At 42.2% G+C, this 12130-nt stretch overlaps 1 protein-coding gene across 1 annotated transcript in view; it reads right to left on the bottom strand.

Moving 5' to 3' along the window:
* Positions 1-8485: 8485 nt before the first annotated feature.
* The window catches only part of ATP9A (ATPase phospholipid transporting 9A (putative)), a gene marked incomplete at both ends in the record, with an annotated part of 61548 nt that continues 57903 nt past the window's right edge, over positions 8486-12130 (bottom strand). Inside the window, 3 exons of the mRNA XM_082325618.1 lie at positions 8486-8622; positions 9774-9977; positions 11909-11966. Coding sequence (XP_082181744.1) covers positions 8486-8622; positions 9774-9977; positions 11909-11966 — 399 coding nt within the window. The remainder of the gene's footprint in view (positions 8623-9773; positions 9978-11908; positions 11967-12130) is intronic.

Below are 12130 nucleotides of genomic sequence, written 5' to 3'. Positions count from 1 at the left end.
CCCTGCCCTCGCAGCAAGATGACGAGCCGCTTCAGCATCTGCTGCGGTCCGAAGCTCCCTCCTCAAGGCTCCTATCCTTTAACTCTTGGAACAAGATCAAAGCCAAAGGTAATAAAACACAGTGAGCACAACCCGTTCAAGCTCCCAGTTCCAAATCAGCGCCCTGACCTGCCCAGGAGAGCCGATTCACACGCGGGACCTTCCTCTCCAGAGTGATGGTGATGGCTCTGCCTGCGCTGGTCCAGGCCGGCAGCCACAGCAACGGCAGAGGCAGGACGCAGCGATTCACTGGAAACCACCGCGTTGGAGCAGAGATGCCGTCTGACAGAGGGAACGTCGATCCTCATAAATGTGCCTTTTATTCAAAACCTTAATCTCAAATTTATAAAGGGCGCAAAGGAATTCTGCCTCTGCGGGCAGCATCCCTCGCCTTTCCCATGGGCTCAGCGCCAAGCAGCGTTTCTTTCCGTGGCAGTTACACCACTGCTGCTGGAGCAGGTAACATGCTTCGTCCAGACCATTACGTGGCATTTTATATAATGCTATCCCTGACAAATGGTTTGTTCTCATTTTAAATAGAAATCCCGATCAATAGCAATTTGCATCACTTTTTGACACGTCACACGTCGGCGCAATCTGCCGCTGTACAACATGAATCCAAAGTGACATGTCTTAAAAACAGAAGAGCCAGCACAGGACAGATCCGTGTCTAACGGCACAGAAATACAACGCCTACAGCAGAGCTACAACACAGCTTTTCTGGAGCAGATGCGAAACACATGAGTAAATACGCTGTCCAGTGAAATCTCAAGCACAGGAGGCACCGGCTTCCACGTGCCCGCCAAGGTGCGTGCTCCGGGACCACTTCTGAGCCGACTAAGCAGAATCAGGCAGGCCAATCAATTCACCTCTACTCATGCTCTTAATTTATATTGTGGGTAATTCTACTTTTACCCTGGTAAACAAGTTTCTGGATATGGTTAAGCTACTCAGAGTGTACATTTAAAATAAAATCTGTTTCACATAAAAGGACAAATGAGAATGACTATTACCCCCATCTTTAATGCGCTAAATTCTTTCGCACAGATTGTTCTTGTTACTACTTCTTTCTGTGAGAGAATCCGAACAGCACACAGTATTCCTCCTTACGTGCGCAATTACAGCGAGCCAAGAGAGGGAGGCTTTAAAGTGGGAATGCAATTATTTTAAAGCCCTTTTTTGTAACCCACTCACTCACTAACAGTTAGGTCTCAGGCCACAAAGGGAGGGAGAGCAGCAGAGGGAAGGACATTCTTCTGAAGGCCAGATCCTGCAAGATGCCCATCATCTATAACTTTAATTACGAGCAGCATAAATTCAGAGATTCCCCATGCAACCTAGAGAGCCCCACACCACCCAGAGAGTTTTAAGGCCAGGAAATGCCAGCTCACGGCCCAAGGAGGCCACAGCATCAGTTCTGATGCTGACCTTAAATAGGTGCTGGACCAGGACTTAGTGCCGCTGGTAACTGCTGTCACACTCCGCAGTTTTTCCTTGCATTACCTTTTTGCAGTTGCAGCGATGCTACTTCTGCAGCCAGCTGCTGCTCACGCTCTCTGAAACGCATTGCTTCCACAGACAGTTGCAAAACATTTAGCAGTGATGGAATTTGGATCTGCGGTTCCAGGTTTAAGATAGAAGAACCTGGCAAAATTTTTGGATTGGGGTTTATCAATACTCCATATAGTAAAGATGGTTTTTTTGAAGCCTGCAATCACATTCCTAATTGAAAAACAGACATCTGAGTACTCTGTGGAATAAGTAACTTCCCTATAGGATTGACTCCAACGTTTAAGGTGGGGAGAAAGTCTAATAATCAAAAGAAGAATATTGTTCTGCACTCCATGCTCTGCCACGGGCTTTGGGCACAGCCCGGAGACCGCAGGTTCTCTCTGCCCCCATCTCCTGCCTGTGCAACGGGAACAGGAGCAGTTACCTTCCCCTAGTGAAGATTTATCATGACAACGATATTTAATACAACGGAAAAGAGGCGGAGAAGGTGCACAGCTGCCATCACCTGAGCCACCAGAAGGCAAAGACGGGGCGTATTGACAAGGTTTTCTTCTCTCCAAACGGTTTAAGGTAAAGGGAAGCTTCTGTACATCTTCATACAACACGTAAGGCTCAGGACCATAGTAAGATACCCAATTACCAGCCAGCACCTATTTTTTTTTTTTTTAGAAGAAAAAGAAAAAAAGAAAAAAAAAAAACCAAGACACACTAGCGTATAATACAACCACAATTTGAAAAATAAGGCCAGGCATTCTTTGGTAAAACCCAGGCTGAAAACTTATCCCAGGATGCGTGATCTTCCAAAAATCTGCCAACCCCTGCAGTGTTCAAACTTCTTGTATGACCACAGCCACATGAAGAATGAAATTAAGCCCCATGGAAATCTTTGACATTTCTACTATTATGCAATGTTTGGGTGAAAAAAAAAATTGCAGAAATTCTCCTTCCCTTTCCAGAGTGAGTTTAGAAAAACTATTTCTAGCTTTTTTTAATTACACATTTCACCATTAAAAAGAAACCGTCCATAAATTAAAGGAACCACTAACTAGGGCTTATGTAACCCATTTAGAGTGGGAAATTGGTAACACTTGGGAGTGAAGTCTGTTACTGTAATTTCTGGAGTCTACAGCGTTCATTTGATGTGTGCAAACATCACAAAAATTGATTATTTAATATTTGCATTAACTATTTTATACAAAAAAAGTTAATCATGAAAAAGGTTAAGATGCTGGCAACTGCATCCTATAGAATCTAAAAGAAAATCTTTAATAAATGTTTAATGATCTGAGGGATAGTTTATCACTGCTTTAGTAAAAGAGTCTCCCAAGTTATAGATCTACTTTATTCAACAAACTTTTTTTTTTTTTTTTTGAGAGCGTTTATGCTCTGTTACATTTTTGGTAGAAAACTGTCGTACTGTGTTCTTAATCAGTGTTACTGATGTTTCCCCTGTGGGGAATATTCAGTGTTAAACTCCTGCCTCTCCCTCCGTTTCTGACCCAGAAGCGGGGCAGCCAGCCCCAGCCGTGGGACTGCTGCTGTGCCGAGACAGTTACTTAATCTAACGTTCAAGTGATGAGAACATTCCAGAAATAGCTGTTCCCAATGCTATTGCATCATTGCTTTTCCAAGAGCAGCATATATATCTTTCAAACGAAAGACTTTCTCCTAATTCGCAGCAGTGGGTACCAGCAGGAACGACCACCTTCTCCCTAACTGGGGTTGAGCCAAAAATTGCGCGGACGATTTGACCAAAAACTTCCTGAATGAGCAGAGTCTCTTGAAACTGAACTTACAAATGACAGGGCTTGTTTAAAATCCTCGGGACAGTTGGGTACTCTGGGACTAACTGGTTGTAGGAGAGGCAGCAGCGAAGCGCAGCCCGGGGCTGAAGTTCCACCTGGTGGTGACAGCGGCCAGGCCCTCTCGCCCGGGCGGTGGCAGGACGGCAGCGGGGCCAGCAGCAGCTCCTGGGCTCCTCGCGGAGCTAATGCACACCCTTGCATTGCACTGACGACTTGCAGAAAGCAATCTTGCAAGAAGTCCCTAATGAAGTGAAAGGCAGCAAAAGCTTACACCAATACTTAAAAAAAAAAAAAAAAAAAATCAACAATCACCCCTCCCCCCCCCCCCCCCAAACCCCTTTCCTGTTAGAAACTGTTTATAACAAATTAATTAATGAAGCAGGTCTACACTGATGAGCAGAAAGCACTGACCGTTTCTCAGATACGCATTTCCCACGTAGCCAAGTTAAAGGGCCACAATGCAACTTAACCTATATGCTTACAATTCTGTCAAAACACATCTTGGACTGATCACGCCAGGACTAACTCAGGTGCATCGTACATGGTGTATATGGATGAAGTAAAGAAGTTGCATAAAATTTATTTTTCCACCTTGTTTTACAACATTCCCTTTAAAGTTTTTACACATCTGCAACATATAACTCCACAGAACAATAAATAATTGGCATTCATGTTTCTCTTGAATCAACAGTATTTACATGTTGTTGTAACTAGATGACAGGTACAAAACATCGGCATCACAGTAAATATCATTTTGACACCAGAATCCATTTCCCCAATTAAAAATTAAATTAACATTTATTTTTTAACAATTTTAACAATTAAAAATGTTCTCAAAGGCATATAAGTACACAAGTTGTAGTAGGCAGTAGTAATGGACCATACTGGCAAAGCTGTAGAACCCAGGATTTCATGCAAATCAAAGAGTTTATTAATTATGAAATAACTAATAATAAATAAAAGAGCCCATCCAGCTCACGCTGAAGATTTTAGTGGGCACTGGACTGGCCCCAGCAACTGCGGAGATGAGTCAAACCCCATCCGAACAGTTGTGTGCAAAGAACCCGTGACGGTGAGCTGCATGCAATAGTAGTTCACACACCTGGTTTAGAGCACGGCTTGTGCAAACCAAGGATTTATGATGCATCAGATGGTGCAGCAGCTTTCTTCAAAAGATAAAGCCAAAAGACAAGCTTTAGGGATTCACTTATCTAACTCTCTGGGGCTCCCTGACGCAGCTCAACTATAGCAAAAGTTTCCTCAGCAGTTGCAGAGGACGAGAGAGGTCATCACAGCGTTTAATTGTGATAGCTGAGGAGACCACAGGAAAACAACGCCTTTGGTGCTGCTCAGTTCGGTCCAGCCACAGCTGAAGCTCTCAGCACACAGTTCTGAACACCGAGGGGACACCAGGGATGTCACTCGTCGCTCCCCAGCCCAGTTCGGATAAGACCCTGCACAGATTTAAGCTGCTGCTGTTGAATAAAGAATGTTGCATTTCAATTGCACTATAAGCTGAGCAAAAAAAATGCTTGCAAAGATAAACAGGACAAGCTCTACGGAGGAAACAAATATAGAGTTAAAGAAAAAAAAAAATAATGAAGAGGGTTGCGACACACCTGAAATTACTGCAGAGATGCAAGAAGAGAACAGTGCGTGTCGCAAACCCTCCACGTTAAGTAACCGCCGCAGCAGCACAGCACCGAGCGTTGGCTTCCCTAAAGCAGCCGTGGGAAGCAAGAGCACACTGGGAGACGGACACCGCTACCCTACAGCATCACATGGAGCGCAGTCCCAAAGCACACAAGTTATATGAACTGCTACAGTACATAAACCAGAACAAAAAAGGAATAGGAAGAACACTAAGTAAGGCTACAAACAAGATACTACACAGAAGAAAACAATGCTTCACTCCCAATAAGCACAAATTATGAGCATACTAGAGGAAAAAGATTAAATTTCCAGCAGATAATCCATTTATTCAAATGTACAGTAAGTATGAACATAGGTATTAAACTTCACTTTTAAAAACATCTTTTAAATAACTTAAGAGAAATAGGTTGCAGACATAAAGTGCTAAACTTGAAAAATACAACAATCATTCCTCTGTCCCGCTGTTTGTTAGATGGCAGTTTTAATTTTCCGATTGCTTTAAAAAAAAATGCAGCGTATACCCAGACAGAAATTACTTCCTGGATTTACAACCTTGCGCAAAAAAACTAGCTGCAAAGGAATATAATTCGCACCCCAAAACACAGCTACAGATTACTATCAATTCCACTAAATATGCGTTCCTTATTGAAGTTATGATTCAATAAATACAACCGAAATCACAATTCACTCCCTGTCTTGGTGTAAGCTAGTATTTTGCAAATATGGTCCACTCAGTGTAAACTGTATTGACTTCAGGAAACAGTGAATTCTACCATATATACGTCTCAAATATTTACATACAGTAGCATGGCACTGTTATTCTTGCAGGACATTTAACTACTAATACACACTAGATAGGGATAGGGCTTTACAAAGACGTGTACTGTGATGTGTTTGCCAACGGACAAGAGGGACTCGACTTCTCAGTCACAAGAAGTTGCACAAAAGAAATTCTTGATTCTTGACTTTAAATCTACTTAACTCAAATGCTGACTGGGGACTCCAGAACACCTGCATGGCCGACACTACCCCGGAGCTGTAGCAAGTCATGATAAAGACAACATTAAATACCTTTTTGGCAAAGTCGCATAACTCACAAAAGGCTGTTGCCCAGCTCCCCCACAAATGGGCTGTTCAGGCACTGCTTTTCCTCCGCGAGACAGATCACCGAGAAGCGTTGGACTTCTAGGGCCTTTCCCAACATGAACATGCGTGTCAAATGGGCAGAAATATGTATTATTATTATTATTTTGGGAAAAAAAATTAGAAGAGAAGGAAAGAAAGGCAAATTTTCAAAATATTATGAAAAGGTAAATACTAAGAATTATCTTTCCTTAGTCTGTAGGATGTTTCTACAGTTGGTTGCTGTTTACCAAGACTTCAGACAAGAGCCTAATCAGAAGACTGGCGCAAAAGACAAAACAGTGTGTTAAAGAGCATTTGCTGTTCTTATTCCTGAAGGATTTTGAAACATAGTTTTCTAAATCAAAAGAGCTTCCCCCACATGAAGTAACAACAAGGTCATACAAACTTGCACCTTCCACTCGCCCTAATCCACATGCATTATGAAGCACATCCAGTTTTTCTTTATATCTTCTGGAACTTGCTTCCCCCCCTCTTTGATATTTACTCACAGGAACTGAGAGCAAGGAAGGCAGGTCAGGTTATGCAAAACATTCCCCTGAGCAATTACCACACATCGACCACACAAGCCACGGCTATCTTAGATCTGAAAATTCAAGACGTACCACTATGGGTCAACAGAGACTCCAGCTCTTTTAAAACAACGCTCCCATTTTCCACTGATTTTCACACCAGACCTTTTAATGCAGCATTGTGCTGCTTGCGACAGTGGAACGCCTGTAGCAATGGCAACAGAAGCTGGCAGTCCATTAAAGAGGTTCAGCATGGCACAGAGACGACCGGGGAGCTTCTGCTCCTCACACCAGCGCGGCTGCCCTGACCTCGAAGGGCTGCCTTGAGAGAGGAGAAGGGAGCTCAGGCTCTGGGCTCTGCCGTTCCTGGTCGCTCTGCGCAGCCGACCAACAACGGCGCCAGGCACTGCCAGCTCCAACGGTGTTTTTTATGATGTGAGAATGAGACAGCAAGCAACTAATTTAGCACAGACTAAACAGCCATCAGATGAGGATGGCTGCCACTAAAAGCTCATCCATGTTTGATGCACTGACCCAACTGTAAAACGTTCCCATAACTCCGCCATTCTCCTGGGCAGCCTAAGTATGTGTTGCTCTCCTCATAGTGTTATAGCGTGGGCCAATGCTTATTATAAAAACAGAACTCATCGAGTTTTATTTTTGAAAATTAAAAATCAGCAAGTAAATTTGCTCTGCGCACGAGCCTAATGCCTTCGTACAAATCCCACCCCTGCCTCTGTGATTCAAGTTTGGTTTTTAGAGCAAAGCAAGTGCAAGGTTCTCAAAAACTGCCTCTCTGCAGGGAGCGTGTCATGAGCAACACCCACCTAGGAGTGCCGCAGCTTATTTGCAGCTCATCTTCGCAGTTTCGCCCTAACAGGAAACAGATTTCGTGTAGCTGTGAGGAGCAGCAGCTCTGTGACCTTTCCTTTGAGTCTCCAAGGATTCAAGACACGTCTGCCACATTGTCTGCAGAACAGTACGAGTCTCTTCTCACGTTGTCGACACATTTCAAGTCTGATCAACTGCAAATTTCTTTTCCAAAGAGGATTTGCTTTAGTTTAGATAATTTTCTCCTATACAAATAAATACAGAGTAAAGCTATTATGTCAACAGCTCCTTTTAACAGGAAGCAGAAAAGCTAAACAAAACTGAATTTCTTCATTTTGGAGTACATTTCTCCGTATTTATCAGCGGCTGGATACCTCCAAAATCACTAGGGTGACCACATTTCAACTGAAGGAAAGTCTCAAACACGCTCAGATTCTCAAGTGTGTGTAGATCCGACATGCTGGAGCCCCATTATGGAAACAGCATGCCATAAATCAGGAATCAGCTGTCACCAGTACAGTGCATCACCTACGTTAAGGGATTTCCAAGATGTAAAAAGAATGTAACTACTTGAATCAAAAAGATAAATAATATAAAACAACATAACACAATGCAAGGAACAGCACAAATACTTAAAAAGTAACTTAAATTTGTCAAATGCAAATTCCAAGGTCAGTTAGCAGCTTTCAGATGCTTTTAACCATGCATGAGAAACCCATCATCGTTGCAGTTATGCGCATTTGACTCCAGTTAAGTTGAACAAAAGTGAAAAGAACTGGATGAACTAACAAGTGCCTCCACCCTCAAAAAAATTCCCTTTTATCATTAGGCTTCTGTTCACGGTAGTTGTGAAGTCTTTTTTCAATAAAGCAGCATGTAAGAGATTACCACATGATCCTTATGCAAATATCGGACGTTATAGTAACAACTACATGACTTTGTCTCTCAGCTATGTGCAATATTTGTCTCTGGTGTGCAAGGAGAGCAGCCCTAGGACGTGAGCTTCGAATAGCTTGGGGGAGAAAACCTTCGTCTCAGGTACTTCAGGACGTAGAGGGGAAGGCAGCTCACCAGAGTGATGACGGTGACTTTCCACAAGAACGACAAAGTTGCAATGAAGTAAACATCTGTAGAAAGAAAAGAGCACAGAGTCAATGAAGATGGGAAGTACGCTCTGGGAAGAGGTGCAGAAAAGCAATTCAGTCTACCAATGCTTCTTAAACAGCCTCACCTTCTCCACACGCAAGTCCAAAGCTCATACGATCCCTGGTCCCTCACTCGTCCCTCCCTTCCCTTCCACAGAAGATACAGCTTTCTGCACAGCACATTTCAGTAAAGCAGCCAACTCCTCACAGGCAAGTGCCCATACACACCCCATCTGAAACAGGGCTATCCATCTGCTGGCAATACTAAACTTCCTTTAAATGGGCTACTTGTCTTCCGACTCTGGAAGTTGCCCTCTGGTATTTTGCTGGTAGTCCAGCAAACGCATTTCTTGAGTCAGTTATAATACCTCAGAATCATTGCAAAAACAGCTGAAGTATCGTTCAAAATGGAGCTGGTATACCCATACGCAAGAGATACAGATCTAGCCCATTGGGAAGTTATCCTCATTGTCTTCAGAGTTAGCAAAGAGCTTTATGGATGAAGTAGTGACATCTTGTGGTACCCAAACGAACACTGGAACTAACCCTATGGATCCGATATTTGCAACTAGACAGCTACTGGGGGAATCTGGAATTCCTCACCCTTTTTCCTTTAGCCAGGAAAAAGAAGAACACACACCCCCCCCAAAACAACAACAACAACCCAACCAAAAAAAACCCCAAACCCACAAGAGGGCGGCCCCAATGAAGCAGATAAAATAAGGTAAGTTTTAGGAGGCAGCTACTTCACCCAGTTAAAAGACGAAATCTTTCAACTCAACAACAGAAGCTCAAATTTTTAGTCTCAAGTTCAGTTCTCATATGGAAATGAAGACCACCATTATTAATGAGCTGACGCGTGGTGAAGCTTTGAAAGTAAGGATGAGACTGACTGTGCAGCAGCACACAGTTTACTGACCACCTTTATCTCCTCTAGCATTTTGCTATGAGAAGGAACCATAAAATGTCTTTCAGGTGACTTCAAATCAAATAGAGCTTATTCTGGTCAGAACCACTGACACTGTAATTATGTTGGCTTCACCAACAGCCTTTAAACTCAATTTATGTCCTTACAGTCCAGTTACTATGGAGGTCATAAACCAACTGATTGGAGAAAAGGCATTTAACCTTACCAATAAACTCATGTAAGAAGACCAGAGAAGCTATGTAGCAGGAAAGGCTAAGCAGCTCAGCCACTATCATGAGCCAGTGCCACGTCTGGATCGTCAACGCCACCATCAGTAACTCGGTGAGAATCAAGGACGTGAAGGAAATGGCAACAATGTGGACAAATTCAGATTCAAAGAGGAGGAGTGCTCCATACATGATGATGCTACCTGCAAGGGAACGGAACATTTGGGTATTTTATTCGAACACCAGTCTAAGCTCTAAAACCCACTGCTAGGTCTTGGAAAGGCTGAAACACACTCATGTCTTGAGATTGTTTTTCATGAAACCTGATGAATGTAATGACAATGAATCAGTTACTATTTAGGAGACAGAACTGATGAGAAGACAGGGAAAAGTTACAGCAGAGGTGCCCAGACTTTTATAACAGTCTATCATATTCATAGACACATGGACATAGGAAATTAATACACGCTGTTTTGGCAACTGGACATTTCTAACATCACGAAACTCTATCCTCCCAGAAAAGCAGTTGGTCACTACTCAGAAGCTAAAAGATATCAAATCCTTCTAAAACCTACTGCATTGCCTCAGTGCCCAGATGGAAGCAAGGTGTTGAAAAGTTCAGTGGATACTGAACTTTTTGCACTACTTTGGCCAAGATCTCTCCCCTTTACACTTCCCCCTAAAAGGAGTACACATTAAAGCACTGTTAATGATGCATTGTTTCGTGCTCCTATTCTGGCTAGCCAGGGAATGCTCACAACGCCCCGCACAGCCACCTGCACAAATAACTCATGTTAGCAGCATGAGTAATCCGCACCAACATCCATCACACTAGGCTAGTTTCGGAAGGGAAAACCTGCAAGTGACTAGAGCTCGAGCCACAAAGTTCAAATCCAGCTGTGAACTTTCCAAAATTTAGGACTGCTCAAGTTTTCAGTCAGGCTCATCTCTGCTAGCAACTAGCCCAATTGTTTGGCCTGCTGTTTTCTAGTTATTTAGCACATCAGAAGTGAAGTCACTTTAACCAAATATTGTAACCAGATAGTGGTCTTAGCTCAAGAAGAAATCTTTCCCTCAATGCATCACCCTCTGGCTTTAGCTTTCCACCACTTGTGAGTTTTCTATAAATGCCTTGGCTTTGCCATCATATTTGTACAGCATCAGAAGCCCATTATCCTTGTTGTAGGGTTCTACCGTATTAGATTTCAGAAGATAATGCCAAGAAAGCTTTTATATACTTGGTTTCGGTCTCTCCTGAGGATGGTAATATCAATTAAATCAGTAAGAATTAGCTGCTTGTTTTGGCACATTTATTCTGACTCTTGTTGATAAAGAAGTTTTGGAAAACAAGACATTTTGTCACAGAATCATACTGCCATTTTAGCTTTGTAGCTCCACGTTATTGACATGGTTTCCATGATTCCCTGATTAACACTTATAGAAAGTATTTGAGTTTGAGGTTACTTCATAAAAAAAGACAAACTGAAAGAAAAGACCTTCTTAGACAATATACCCCAATTACTACATCCACTTCTGGAAAATAAATGCATTGTAATTAAGGCATTTGCTTAACTGTTTTAGCAGCCTAATTAAAGTGTATGGGATATGACCAAGAACCTGAGCTCTACTCTAGTCCTTCATTACAGATGGCTATGAAGTAACCAGAACTATGGCCACTTCTAATAGGCAGGGTTTAGATAAAATACACAAAGCTACAGATTCTGTATTTTGCATGCTGACTTAATAACCTGTGTAGTCCATAGGTTTAAAAACCTTTTTCAAAAGAAGGGAAGAGTTACAAACTCTACTTTACAGATGGAGCAATTAAAGCACTGAAAGGAACTTGCACAAAATTACAAAGGATAGTCCCAATGGGAAGAGGCACAACTCTTTGAACTTCTACGTCATACCTACAATAGGGTTTACCAGTTGCTGCCGATATTTAGTTTTAGATAATTTCTTCCTTTGGTAATGCTGCTAACATTTTCCAAGACAAAAAAAAAAATATTTATTAATTATCCCAAGGATGCATTTCTAAATTCACTTCATGCCTTATTTAACTTCCTGCAATACAAAATAGATATTCTGTGCTCATTAAAACATCTAAAGGCGCAAGCAGAAGTTGATTTCTTACCTTGATAGATGCTTATTAAGACCCATATTAAAAATGTTTTGTATGATAACGGTCGTCCCTAGGCAGGGGAAAGAAAAAAAAAAAAAAAAGGAAAAGCTCCGTTGGGTTTTCTTTTATGAACATTCACTTACAGATCAACCCAGCAATTAATAAAAGAGAATTTGAAGGCGATTTGGAAAGAAAACAAAACAAATCAACCAACCCTGAGGTACTGTCTCTTTA

Source organism: Platalea leucorodia (genome assembly GCF_965183815.1).
Source record: "Platalea leucorodia genome assembly, chromosome: 13".
NCBI lineage: Eukaryota > Metazoa > Chordata > Aves > Pelecaniformes > Threskiornithidae > Platalea > Platalea leucorodia.
Note: the sequence above shows the minus strand (reverse complement) of the source record. Positions and strands in the feature narration are given on the sequence as shown.